The sequence below is a fragment of the Gadus macrocephalus genome, chromosome 21 (assembly GCF_031168955.1).
Source record: "Gadus macrocephalus chromosome 21, ASM3116895v1".
Taxonomy (NCBI): Eukaryota; Metazoa; Chordata; class Actinopteri; order Gadiformes; family Gadidae; genus Gadus; species Gadus macrocephalus.
Genome location: NC_082402.1, coordinates 8,015,974 through 8,030,973, shown reverse-complemented (window position 1 = coordinate 8,030,973; position 15,000 = coordinate 8,015,974). Strand labels below are relative to the sequence as shown.

Below are 15,000 nucleotides of genomic sequence, written 5' to 3'. Positions count from 1 at the left end.
CTTATTTAGATTTCATTCTGAAATTTGGCAAAAGGCCACGCCTCTGGAAAATACAGTAAATCCTTTAAAAGGTAAGTCTACAGTCGGGCGAGGATTCCAGCTTAGTGCACGAGGAAGTCTGGCACCCGTCTTCGATCCCGTTAAGTTGTGTGTGCTTTGAGAGTGCTTCTTCTTTTAATGCCAAACTGGAAGATAAGCTCAACAGGGAGGCAAGCCTCTTAGAAACTTCTTCTTCCAGCACGCCTTTGAGTGAAAGCATGTTTTACCCAGTATGAGAAAGTACCACAGAGTGCAAATGAGTCATTCAGTATAGATACTGACCTTGTCTAAGAACTATCTAGTTATGTCTAAATTGTGCACCCCGAGTATGAATAGATTTCTGTGTTCAATATGAGATGAAATGTTAATTTCATTCAATAGTGAAATTATGAATTCCTCATCAAGGGGTCTGGGTCACCTAGTGGCCATCTTGGTTATAGGGGAACTGAATGTGGAATACTGAATACAGTTTTATCCTATGTTATGAATCAAAGATATTGGATGCACAATATGATTCAATATCACCATATCACCATTGAGGCAACCATCCTAATGGTTGTCTCAATGTGATCTTCATCGTTGCTGTGAACCGTCAGCTTGTGTGGGTTGTTCTTTACAGCTCAGTGAGCTGTGTTCTGGACGGCTTAAACAATCAAATATGGTGAGATGAGATAAGATAATGAATATATTGAGATTACAACAATCCAAATCCTTAAAGTGAGTGGAAAGCACAGAAGAAGGGCAACAAAATCTGTTATATCTATCTTATGCTGCTCATGCCTCATCACTTTTCTTTTTTTGTATTTACTACTCCTGCACTGTCCCAACCTATTATTTAACTATACTGTACTTATATTGCACTGTATGACAATCATGTTCAAACTGCACCTTAACCACTATTTTGCATTACTGCTTAGATCTCCCCATTCCGTTGTCTCTGTACTTGTACTATGCACAGTGACAATAAAGTTGTATCTGAATCAGAACGTCTTAGAATGTAATAGAATATACAATTAAAATAGATGGTTACACAAACACATGTTGATAAACTGGAGTTGTTCCGGCTGTGGTCTACGGATGTTTGAAGGCAGGCAGTGGATCAGGGGAGAGAACTGTTGTCCACACCCAGAGAGAGAGAGAGATGTCTGGGCCTGAGTAGGCAGCGGGCTGGGTGCTGGCATTAAACCTCGGGGAATGCACTGTCTGGCATGAAATGCATACACAGGCACAGGTGAACACACACACACACACACACACACACACACACACACACACACACACACACACACACACAAAAACACACACACACACACACAGAGGTAACATGTAAACACAACACACACACACAGCACGTAAACACACACACACACACACACACACACACACACACACACACACACACACACACACACACACACACACACACACACACCCTGTGAGGGGAGAGTGGATCTGCTTGGTACCTAGTTGTGTTTTGGATCTTTGATGTTCTTTTTATTTGTATGTGTTTATAAAATAGGCTCTCCTTTATCTATATATGCCTTGTATATTGATCAAAGTATATGCATCGTTTTAAACCGGCTTATATAGCTTGTGGTTGCAGTGATTGAATCAAGTCTGGCTTGAATTATGTGTCAGTAGCAAATACGTGAGTCATTTGTATGATTTAAGATTGAACGTTGGATGTGTGTATCGCGTATTGCCCTAAACTTTACTGACATCTAGTGGGCATTGAGAGCACATTCACGGTGAAGCCATCGCCTTGTTCGTTACATTGTTAATAAGGAAATTATGGCTTGTGGCACATTATTTCAATTAAATAGCTGAAACCTATTTTATAATATCCCAATATTTGTATTCCTGGTTATTCTGAAGTTTATTATGATGTGAAATATACCGCTACGCGGCGGGTGAAAGAGGGCACTTCCGTGTTTGGGTTTGGCCGGGTACGCGGGCGGTATTGTGGGTGCGGTGCAGCAGCATCCTTGAGGACGGCGACAATGGCAGATTTATCACTATATCTCACCAACGTTAATGTGTCAATCGGACAAAACATTAATGTTGACCAGGTGGGTAAAAAGCGCAAAGTCCAATCTAGGTCGTCTATTTCAAAAAAATATAATTCTATTAACGATGCTACATTGTCTTTCTGTCTGTTATCGCTAACGTAATACAACTGCGGTCTTTGTGTCACTCTAATATGACATTTACCTTTGGATGACTCTGTTCTCAAAATAAAACATGGGTTGATTATCAGAATTAGGCTTTTGGATTATGTGGCTCATTTCTATCAGTGTTAATTAAGGCAGACTGACAGATTTGATCTTCACTGTAGCCTCCTCGATGCATAATTGACATGAAACATGCACCTGCTTGGACGTATATATTAAACCATTATCTTTTCATATTGATGTACCTGCCTATCCATATTTCCATAACCCGATAGACCCTGACCCCGGTGAAGGACTTTGAGTGCGTGGAGCTGGAGGGCGTGGAACCGAGCGAGGGGCATAAAGAGCCGGTTGCCGAGCCGCGGGAGAAGCCTCCTCGTCGGGTAATCCATTTCTCCAGCGGGGAGACCATGGAGGAGTACAGCACCGACGAGGAGGGCGGAGACGAGCCCGAAAAGAAGGACCTGCTCGCCGCAACCCCGCCGGTCGATGCGGCAAGGGTGAGGCCTCACTAGACAGAGTTGGGTGTGGGACTTAATCAAAGTCACGTCGGAGTACTTGTTTATATCGGCATGTAAATCTCCAATGGAGGAGAAGAACCTAGTTTGTGTTAAGTGTTTATTTGCACATGGATTTGGATGTGTTTTCCATATCATTATTTTTTTATTTTTTTACCTTTGTGGCAACAGTAAAGTTTACTTTTCTTATGTTATGTATGCGTGTGTTTTTGTTGTTGTTTTGTGGTGGTGCAATCCAAGATGACGTGGGGACCGTATTTCTGGTTCAACATGTGGCGTGCCGCCACCTCAACTATCTCAGGTCAGAGGGGAGGAACGCTCTCGTAAAGGGGCCCACGGAAACCAACTCACCGAAAATCTCCTCATAAAGTTTTCAGACATTAACACAACACTAAACAAAGACAATACAAGGAACTTATGGAACGGGAAAATAGCAATATTGTGGTACTGCAGCCGGATAGTAGCCTACAGCAGGGTAGTGTAGCGGTTATGGGTTTAGACTCCAAATCGAAAGGTTTGATGCAGATGACCGCAGTCCACCTGTAGGCTTCCTTGAGCAAAGGAATATCTCCCAATTCATACCTGCTCATTAATGAAATTCATCTTTATTTGCATTAGATAAAATCATATAGCTATAATAAATAGTATTTGAAATAGATATAAACAAATATAGATAAAGCAGTAAAAACAGACACAGAATACAACATAAAGTAATATTGAGTACTGTGAAAATATTTCCTAAGTTCTGTTGTTTGTGTGCTGCAGCGTGTGACTACCTCGGCGAGAGAATGGCCTCCCTCTTCGGAATAACGTCCGCCAAGTACCAGTATGCCATCGACGAGCACAACAGGATCCGGAAAGAGGTATGTCATAGAAGGAGGGCTGGTGACCGGGTTTAAAGGGACACTGCCACACTCCGCTCATTTCTATCATATGACAGTACTTCACAGCGCTTCAAACTCATGTTGTCAGCTAAATATACTGAAAATTTAATATTTAATATTTTAATTTGTCATTTTTCCAATTGGACCAATGGAGAAGGCATTGTATATATTTTGCATATATTTAGCACTACTTCCTTATGTACGACAATGAAAATCTCCCTTTAAAGTCTTCATATTTTCCGACCCCATCTCCTCTTCCTCCCCCTTCTTCATCAGAATGAGGAAGAGAACGAAGAAAACCGGTTGTCGGAAGAGGCAGAGCGATCCTTTTCCAAATCGCAGGTGCAGGAAGACAGAGTAGACGAGCCAATCGCCATGCCGGATCGGCCAGAGGTCCCGCCTACTCATCTTGACGTGACTTATCAGGTTGAGAATGAGCAAATGGTACCTTCGACCACCATTACTGTTCCGGTCGTTGTCACGGCAACCTAATTTCTTGGAAATGGGTGTTCATGCGTTTACAACCACATCTTTTCTTATTTTGTGTTTAAAGAAAACGTTTTTCAAAGTGCACTGCCCTTGTGCAGTATAGTGAATTATAGAACACAGACCTACAGAAAGGGAAGTGGACCCTCTTCAGTTAGGTGTCACCAAACCCAAATTATGGGTCTTCTATTTTATTTCCCAGGGTTTAGGAGTCCAATCTTCACTTGTTTACTCTCCTAACACGTACCCTGCTAGAGAAGAGGAGCAGACTCACAATTAGTGTTATGATCGAACCCTGTGTTTATTCAATGATAACAGCTCTGTTAAAAGGTCCACTGCCCTTTCTGAAGAGCTGTGTTCTATACCACACTATACTGCAAAAGGGCAGTGCCCTGGTGCTCACAGCAACACCTTTGTTTATCCTACCATGAGGTCGCTGTGAGAAGTCAGTTACACTGTGACCTGGTTCCAACGGCAGGGATGGGAATTGTAGTCTTTTGAGATGTGTCTAGATCCCCATCTTCCCAGAGGAAGATTCCATGGTCTTCCTCCCGTTCCAATATAAAATCAACCACAAAACATTTTTTGATTTGTTTCCGTTTACATCTTTTCAGCCACTGGCACGATTTAACTTCCCTAAAAGTGCATTTAAACAAAGGGCTTACATCAAAGTCTTTGTGGCATTTTTATTTTCCTTCAAGAACATTTGTTTAGAGTGTATGTTAGCATCTTTGTCCTACCTAAATATTGGTGGAATTGCACACTGATAATGCAAAGAAAAAGCCAGTTGTTTTGCCAAAGAGCTGTTGTTTTCACATGATTCGTTTTGCTCCACAACTAATAAGGATTCATGGCTTGAACATAACGTTTGTATAGTTATTCATGCCTTACTGGGAGCACTTCACAGCACCTTTTAGCCTTAAACTTAATGTTTTGTTACTAAAAAATCATATTTTAAAGGGGGTCCAAGCACTCACAATGTCTTTCAGCTTGTAATGGAAGAAAATAACTTTCTCGGTCAACACAATCCTATTGCAATGAGATCCTGTTGTAGAAAAGTGTCTTAATTTAAATTGTTTTATTAATTTGTATTTATTTAACTTGACACAGTTTACGTTTTTTTGTCTAAGTAACCAAATGCACTGTTCGTAAAGTTATTGTAAATGTTTATCAAGATAATTTAATCGTCCGTTTTTATAAAATGAAAAGATGGAAAATAAATAACATTTTACTCAAATCTTCACATTCTTTTCATTCATTGTTTACCTTGGTCCTCTGTTCCTAAGATGTCACATATTTGTCTGTGTAGACATTATAGTAATAACATATGTATGTAATAACCTCCAAGGAATGAGCTGATTTAAATCTTGTTCTTCTGGTGCAATCTCTTATCAGTCTGTCTGAGGGACGGGCTGATGGCAGACAAGATGGAGGGCTGGTCTTTGTCATTATAGGAACAAAAGCCTCCTCTGTCCTTCTCGTCTCCATGGAGCTGCTCAGCTGACGCTTCAATGTGGCCATTCTTCAAGACCGGAGTGGGCCTTCCCTTGCTCTGGAATGACCTTGGCAAGAGCGTGGCCATGACCTCAAAGTGACACAGTGAAATAAATACATTCAAAGTCTGTCTTTAGATCGTCTTTATTCAAATAGAATATATCGTCTTTACGCAAGGACTGAATACATTAACTAATACAATGTATACGATTGTAGTTTATTACTTGACGTGAATGTCAAGCACTGCATACTTTTATTTTTACTTTTAATGGAAATCTGCATTTCGTCCATCGATTGCAATAAAGTTTATATTTGAAAAATAGACACATCCCAACACATCTCTCTTGGTGTAATTATGTCGATAAAAAGGTTTTATAGGATGTTTGTTACATGAATAGACCAGGATTTGGTGGAGTCAAAGGGGGTTGTGATGTTTAGCGTGGTGTCTCAGAGTCTACACTGTTGTTCATTGTCTCAAGCTTCCAACTTTTGTTACTCATGCTGCTGACCAAACACACAAAGCCACTTTTATACTTCCTACAGACAGAAAAACAGACAGACACTACACAGTATTTGTTGAGTCAGTGGAAAGACCTCTGATTCCCATGTGGACATTTTCCCAAATAGGTTAAAAAGTATTGATAATCAAGAATACTTTCAAAGTAAGTTGATGTAAGTTGTTGTCAAACTTAGAATCTCGTCAAATGTAAGCTAGGAGATTCGGGCCTTAACCAAACTTTGAAATAATGTCAATGAAGGAAAGTTAAGCTGCAATTAATATAGGCTACTCTACTACACTACTTCATGAACAACAAAGTCAAACCGTCATCATACGTCTCTTTGGTTTTCGTATACTTTTTAGTAGATATAGACAATATACTTTGTTTTATTCTATTTCGTCATTCGGCCATTACAGATCAACACTTCAGATGGCGCTAAATACCCATCGCTAGTTATATCGCATACCCATATGTAGGGATCGGAACCTGATCTGGACCTGAATACTTCTCTGTTGGTCTGCAAGCAACCGTATTATATTTGGTTAAATACTTTTAGTTTTGGTTTTTTAATATTTGCTTATAGGTCAATAATGCATGTCTATTGGGTGCATACTGCATTAAGGAGCATTTGTACATAAGATTGTTCTGTATTGATCCAGTAGGGGGTAGTGTTAACTGCATTTGTCAGCAAGAACCAGAAAATCGGGTTATTACTGTAAAGGACGAAGGGTTATTGACCTCTTTGTAGTAACATGATCATGGCTGGATTCTATACTTCAATCGTTGCAAATGTCACTGAACAATACAAATCCTAATAATTAATTAGATGATAATTCAAAGTAGCATAAAATTAGGTGCTGCATGATGCTATGTTAACTTATTCAACACAGTCATTTATAAATTAATTAATTAAGCATAAGCAAACATTTTCATTTTAGAGGGGGAATCTGAATCTACAATGCAGTTTGCAGTTTGCTGTGTGTGTGTGTGTGTGTGTGTGTGTGTGTGTGTGTGTGTGTGTGTGTGTGTGTGTGTGTGTGTGTGTGTGTGTGTGTGTGTGTGTGTGTGTGTGTGTGTGTGTGTGAGTGTGAGTGTTTGCGTGTGTGTGTGTGTGTGTGTGTGTGCGCCTTTGCATGCAAATTTTTACTCCTAGCATATCCTATCAACTCTGTATTATATGTGTATTCCCCTTTGCATGAGTGCATGTTATTCTCAGACATCTTATGCAGAACTGGAATATTTGTTGCAACATGAAAAGGTTTTTCTCTTAAGGCAGGGAGTTGGAGTGATTGATCACTGATTGGGCGAAATATTATATGGGTAGACAGAACGTTTTGCAAGCACTTCCTTATCTGATTCGTAAGAAAGAGTTGCACAAAAAATATCCAGTCCAACGGCATACACCACCCAAGAGAGAGATGTTTCATCGTTTGTCATGCTTTGGTGTACTAGGACAGAACCATTTAAATTGATGTTTGGTCTGCATTGGTTTGTACTGAGAGGGCTTTCCAATTGTAAAGATACTCGTAGAGCTACTGGATTGATTGTAGGATGATACGATCAACTCATGATCAACACCAAATATGGTTGTAGCTCGATACGTCTGCTGCTGTTGCTGCTTATTGAAAGAGCGAGAGGGGGGTGGCAAACAGACAGACAACAGACTGACTCAAAAAGATACACAGCCACACACAACCACCAGACAGAAAGACAGCTAGACAGGCAAACTGACCAACTTACTCATATAAACAGACTGCCACACACAACCACAGAGAGACAAGACAGACATACAGTCAGACAGACAAGGTCTCCTACAAACACACAGATAAAAAAAGAGAAAATGACAGTCAGTTACCAAGTGATAGACAAGCAAACGGAAAGAGAAGACAGAGAGAGAGAGCGAGAGAAAGAGAGAGAGGGAGTGAGAGAATACAGCATGAGAGCGACAGAGAGGGAGCAAGAGGGAGAGAAGGAGAGGAAGAGGGGGGGGGGGAGCGGGGGAGGAGGATGATGAGAATAGCAGGGGTCCCATGGTGGTGGGCCTCTCTGGGACCAGAACGACCGACCCACCGAGGGAAAGGGGATTTCCAGCTGAGCTCGGGCCTCCCCTCCCGCCCGCTAGGCCTGTTTCCTCGTACCAGTTCCTCGTCTTGTTCTTCATGGTAGAGAACGTACCAGAGACGCCTCTGGTACGGAGAATAAAGGACACTGAATCAGTGAGGGCCGGGTATGGTAGGGAGGGAGGCCCCCGTAACGCCTAGACCAGTTCTTCCTGTTACAGGTACTGCAAGGTAGTAAGGGCACAGTGTTCCTGCTCAGGGTGGACATTTTTGGATAACAAAATTTACATGAGAAAAAAAAACATTGTATTCATTCACTACATTATTTGGGAGAATCAATTTTGATTGGATTTTATGACTTAAATAAATTCAAGATTTTATTGTATTCTTTAAGAATCATTGTATAAGGTTGAAAGAACCATTGATCCTTGGTCTCTTCTTAAATCTTACTATAGACCGGAAAGTGTACCTGCTGGGAAACCCACGGGGTCCGTCTACGCTTAATTAATTATTAATGATGTTATGTTATGTTATGGTATGTTATGTTATGTTACCTTATCTTATCTTTAGGGAAATAGGGTAGTTAGGTGTTTGTGTGTGTGTGTGTGTGTGTGTGTGTGTGTGTGTGTGTGTGTGTGTGTGTGTGTGTGTGTGTGTGTGTGTGTGTGTGTGTGTGTGTGTGTGTGCGTGTGTGTGTGAGTTTGTGAGTGTGTGTGTGTGTGCATGCGTACAAGTGTGTGTGTGTGTGTGTGTGTGTGTGTGTGTGTGTGTGTGTGTGTGTGTGTGTGTGTGTGTGTATGTGTGTGTGTGTGTGTGTGTGTGTGTGTGTGTGTGTGTGTGTGTGTGTGTGTGTGTGTGTGTGTGTGTGTATGTGTGTGTTTGTGTGTGTGTGTGTGTGTGTGTGTGTGTGTGTGTGTGTGTGTGTGTGTGTGTGTGTGTGTGTGTGTGTGTGTATGTGTGTGTTTGTGTGTGTGTGTGTGTGTGTGTGTGTGTGTGTGTGTGTGTGTGTGGGTACGTGTGAATGTGCACAGGCGTGCATATGTGTGGCTGCGTGTTGGAGTTGGGACGCTCCGTTGTTGCACAATACCCACCACAACAGATAAAAAGGACATGTGTAATGTGAACACTGGGCATATGCAGTAGGGGGACGTTGTGTTGCGTGCCAAAAGCACCCGTTGGTTGCACCGTGATCGTGTTCACATTGTCGTTTTACACCAAAGTCATGCTGGGCATCTGCACACAGTGCAGAATACTCTCACACACAATAATAATAATAATGATGTATGCATGCATGTTTGTGCGCTCATGCTCAGATGTTAACACACGCTGCATGTGGGTTGGAACACGCACTTAAGTGGTCACACTCATTGCACCCACACACGGGTGCAAATGCACACATGCATGTAAGACAGAGACAGACAGATGCAGGTAGGACCACACAAACACACATACACAACCAAGTGCAAACACTCGCTTATACTCTCACGTATATGCTTGCATGTTTGTGTGCACACAAACACACTCATACACAAACACACACCCACACACACGCAAAACCACACACAGACACACGCAGACACACACACACACACACTCACTCGCACGTGAAGGGCCTTGGAAAGTCCCTGGCACTCTGCTGCCTTCTATGTGCACCCTCAGCTGAGCTACAGGTTAAGAGTCCAAGAGGTTGCTGCCAGAACTACAACAATGCAACGACAACACAACCTTTGACCCTTCAACAGCTGTTAACGCCTCCATTGTCCTCGGCGTTGGTTGATTAAAGTTTGTTGAAGTGAAAATTATAACAGCCGAACACACAGGCTTCCATTAGAATATTGTGGTAAACACAAGCTATGCTAGATGCACACTGAAATAGATATATATTTTGACAGGTTGCGATGTGGTTTCAAAACCGAATAGAATTTATCTGTTATGGCGGTGGTTGTGTGTGTGTGTGTGTGTGTGTGTGTGTGTGTGTGTGTGTGTGTGTGTGTGTGTGTGTGTGTGTGTGTGTGTGTGTGTGTGTGTGTGTGTGTGTGTGTGTGTGTGTGTGTGTGTTTGTGTGTGTCCAAACCTCAACACGTATGGTTCTCAGAATTACCTCCTCCAGATGCTACGGATGCACAGATAAGATTCTGTTGTGTTGAAATCGTACATTTTTTCTCATTTCTGATTTTCCAGCGAGCACTTCCTTTTATAAATATGCATGAATGCTGGATGCATAGGAAGGCCAGTTTGTATACAGTTTCGGCTAATGATTGTCTTAAATACCAGTTAGACCAAAGGCACACATTTTGCAAACACAAATGCTTAACACAGCAGTTCAAAAGGTGGAATAGCAAACTCTCACATCGCACATCCAATCAACCTTACTGTGTGAGTCCGATCTGCCGACCCGGCCCGTTTCCACTCGGAACGAAGGCCTTTGACTCTGTTTTGATGAAATACGCCTCCACTTTGACGGCTGGGATCGAGTGTATTTTGTGTTTCAGTGTGGGGGGGGAGGGGGGGGGTACCACTCCCCTTGGTGACTTATGTAACAGTAATAGTCCGAAAACGAATCACTACTACATAGCATAGAAGCTTGGCCAGGGCGTGGACGCTGGAGAGTCACCGCCCGCCCTGTGTGTGTGTTTGGTACTTTCCTCTCCGTGCATCTCCATGCAAACAAAACAAACATTCCCTTTATATGAATTGGTCCACTGAGAAGGTGAGAGGTGCGCTGTAGGGAATGTGCCATATGCCGTGCCAGATAGTGTCACAAGGTCAGGTTTGAGGGTTGTGTTAAACGTTTGATTTGTTTAAAAAACTAAATGGAAGATGTGTTGTAAAGTTATTGCAACGAAAAACCCCAAATGTATCCCAGTTTTTTTCTGTTGTTAATTTATTGTGTTTTTTATGTTGTTTTTCAATCATCAATACCAGAAAATAACACACATAAACCCACCAAACTCCAAACAACAACTCCAGACAAGAAAAATAAACTTCTAACTTTATAAACGGTTCAAGCATTCAAGTATACAGTCAATAACTTTAAATAGAGCCATTTTATCAGATAAAACTCTTCCTGAATGCAAAGTGTCGTGTGCCTATTTTGGGGCTGATGTGCTTTGTAAATCACTGAGACATTTGCATTTCCAGGAATGTGTTGGATAACAATGGTGTATTTCCATATAAGGCATGAATGTCGTAAAAGAGGTGGAGGTGTACTGAGTGACTCAGCAGGGCGTGGCCATGTTGGCAGATTGGGTGATTGCAGAGCAGGTGAGGGGGTGACTGATAAACTTGTTCTCCCTCCGGTGAGATGAGGTCCCCTGATACTGATATGCATGACACACACACGTACATATACACTCTCACACGCATGCACAGACACATGTTCACACACACAGACACACTCACACCTGCTACTGAGATAAATGACGCGCACACATGCATAGACACTATCATGCACATCATACACAGATACATGTGCGCGCTGTGGTATCCCGGTGCTCGGTTGAGCCGGAATCCACGTACAAGACTTGCTTGGCTGTGGGGTTTTAGCCATTTCAGGCATTTATTTAACATCAACGTAACAACAACGAAACAATCAAACCAAAGAAGGAGTCGCGGTCTCTAGGGCCTCCGTGGGCCTCTAGGCTCTCTCCTTGCCACGAGCCCTTCCTTCCTGCTCCCGACCCGTGCTGTGCTGTGCTGTGCCTCCTTTTAAAATGGCCCCCGTGCTTTCGGCCAGGTGTCCCCCAATCACCCTGATTGGGGTGCCGAAAGGGCTGCTCTCTCTCGCCGGCTGGTGGGTGGGGGTGGTACACCCCGTCCTCTACGGTACCCCGGGCCCGTCCAGGCCGGGGACCACGTGGCGGGATGCCACAGCGCACACACACACACACACACACACACACACACACACACACACACACACACACACACACACACACACACACACACACACACACACACACACACACACACACACACTGACATGCAGAAACACACATGCTAAAACTACCAAAATAGGTATTTGGAGGAAAGAATAATCCATAGTACATATACATTCAACACAGATTTTTCTTTAAATTTTAAATTATGTACTATGCATTTTGTTTCTATGTCTAGATTCAATAAACTTTATAGTCAATAGTTGTGACATTTCATCATGTGGAGGCTCTTTGTAAATTCAAGAGCAGTAGCGAAAACACCTTAAATCCACGGAGAGCCATTCATGTCAAAAGATATTAGTTAAATCTACACAGCTCCTGTCCTTTAGATCCAAGACCTGATTAGGGTTTCAAGACCTCATGACAACAACAGTACAAAAGTCCAAAAAGAAAGCAAAACCACCCTCATTGTGCTTTCCCAAGAGATGAGCTCGCTGCCCTCTGGGAAACGAAAGAATGTGAGGGTACATTCCTTCAGCGTCGTGCGCGCGCGCGCGCGTGTGTGTGTGTGTGTGTGTGTGTGTGTGTGTGTGTGTGTGTGTGTGTGTGTGTGTGTGTGTGTGTGTGTGTGTGTGTGCATTCTTGCTTGTGCGTGTGTGTACATTTTGTATTTGCCTGCATTTGTGTGCGTTTGTCTTTCCAATTGTCGCATTCTTAATCGGAACGTCTTGTCCGTCCCATTCCGTGTTGGGACATGTCAGGTCACACCAGCCTTCTGCATGCTAAAGAGGGGACCTCCAAGCAAACACACAGCTGAGAGGAAACTCCCTGGCCTTTATTGTGCCTGGCTACCAAATCCACCTAGCAGAAGGAACCAACAAAATATATTTAGCCCAGATTGTTAAATTTAACCTATTTTCCAGACCACTGGAAGTCTAATTGCTCTTTACATGTTGCTGCGGCCTGCACACTGTCTTGTCTTTTTTGGACTGGAATTTTGAATTGAATCCCCGCCGGTGCTCTCTCGTCTGTCGCCAGCTGAAGGAACATGTGGTGGAAACGTGTGGAGTTTTATTTTTAACAAAGTAAAGACACATGCAGTGTATTCCCAAAACAAAGACATGGTTTTTAAAAAAGAGTGTGACTAAACTCCCTCTTACACATATTCGCTTGACATCAAACAAGTCCAAAATTGCCCCCCCCATCTCCTACTTCTGGACCCCTACGTACCAGGAGCCTTTTTGTACACCCCCCCCCCCACACACCCCCCCCGGCCCTGTGAGCTTGGTTTTATGGAGAGGAAACAGACTTCTGACGACACATAGAGAGAGGGACATCAGAGGAAGGACTGGTGTCTGCGGGGGGCTGGAGTGTGGGGGGCTGGGTAGTCAACTAACACATTGTTCACATTGAGGGAAATGGAGAGAGAAAGAGGGAGAGAGAGAGAGAGAGAGAGAAGGATTAAAGAAGGGAGTGAGTGATAGAGTGAGAGAGGGGGAGATAGAGAGAAAGGGAGACAGAGAGAGAGAGAGAGAGAGAGAGAGAGAGAGAGAGAGAGAGAGAGAGAGAGCAAGGGAGAGAGAGAGGGAGAGGGAGATCAAGCAAGAGAGAGAGAGGGAGAGAAAGAGAAAGAGCGAGAGAGAGAGAGAGAGAGAGAGAGAGAGAGAGAGAGAGAGAGAGAGAGAGAGAGAGAGAGAGAGAGAGAGAGAGAGAGAGAGAGAGAGAGGGAGGAATTCCCCCAGTTCAGTTCGAACGGTTGCAGATGTGCGACTACCGAGCACACGCGCCCATCTGGAGGAAAAAGGACCAATGTTCCCCCCCCCCCACCTCCTAACACACAAGCTTTCTCCCCCTGCCTGCCCTTCACTCCCCCACCATCACACACACGCTTTTTCCTTCATGTCCGTCGCCTGATAGTAACCCCAGAGCTACGCATAGTTTCTGCTAAACCAAACACGGCAGCTTAAGCAAACACGAAACAGATCCCCCAAAAAGTGACAACTACCACCAGTATTGGCTTGCCCCCCCACCCCACCCCCCATTATCCGCCACCCTACCGCTAAGGGTCGTCGCATTGCTGGATGGAGGGGATGGAGTCGATGGAGGTGGTGGTGGTGGTGGTGGTGGTGGAGGTGGTGGTGGTGGTATTGGAGGTGGTGGTGGTGGATGATGGGCGTGTGCACCATGAGCAGGCCTGCGGGGGCCATCCCCCAGTGATAGTAGCAGCAGGAGCAGCTGGGAGGGATGGGGAGCTCTGGCTGCCGGAGACGGCCGGGAAGTTTGGGGGATTTCAGAAGGGAGTGGTGGCCTCTGAATCAGGAAGTAGTGGAAGCTGCTTCTGGAGGTCAGCGCTAGTACTCAGCCAGTGTCTCCCTCCCTCCCTCTCTCTCTCTCTCTCTCTCTCTCTCTCTCTCTCTCTCTCTCCCTCTCTCCCTCTCTCTCTCTCTCTCTCTCTCTCTCTCTCTCTTCCTCTCTCCCTCTCTCTCTCTCTCTCTCTCTCTCTCTCTCTCTCTCTCTCTCTCTCTCTCTCTCTCTATGCATGTGTGCCGGGACTAGGGCAGGTTCTGCAGATGTTGACCCTGGCAGTTTTTATGGGGGTGAAATCCCACACGAGATGTACAGGGAAATGCATTTTTTTGATCTAGTCTGTGTGTGTGTGTGTGTGTGTGTGTGTGTGTGTGTGTGTGTGTGTGTGTGTGTGTGTGTGTGTGTGTGTGTGTGTGTGTGTGTGTGTGTGTGTGTGTGTGTGTGTGCGTGCGTGCGTGCGTGTGTGTGTGCGTGCGTGCGTGTGTGTGTGTGTGTATGTGTGTGTGTGTTTAGTGGTAAGGAGTGGTTCATGGGTTTTGAACCCTAATGGCTGCAGACTTTTTGTAGGAATCCCTTAATAATATACCCTAACCCATAATGTGTATAAATAAATCAACTGTAAGTAACTGCTCTTTAACCCTTTTTATTTCATTTTAATATAAT

The 15,000-nt window shown here is 43.8% G+C and overlaps 2 protein-coding genes across 2 annotated transcripts in view; both read left to right on the top strand.

Moving 5' to 3' along the window:
* The window catches only part of LOC132450328 (salivary glue protein Sgs-3-like), a gene marked incomplete at both ends in the record, with an annotated part of 85,237 nt that overhangs the window by 13,662 nt on the left and 56,575 nt on the right, over positions 1–15,000 (top strand). The gene's annotated exons all lie outside the window — the stretch shown is intronic.
* LOC132449828 (protein FAM177A1-like) lies at positions 1,950–5,930 on the top strand. The gene is made up of 5 exons (XM_060041656.1): positions 1,950–2,108; positions 2,486–2,710; positions 2,969–3,029; positions 3,494–3,591; positions 3,889–5,930. The coding sequence occupies exons 1-5, from the start codon at positions 2,040–2,042 to the stop codon at positions 4,102–4,104; spliced, it is 669 nt and encodes a 222-aa protein (XP_059897639.1). The 5' UTR covers positions 1,950–2,039; the 3' UTR covers positions 4,105–5,930.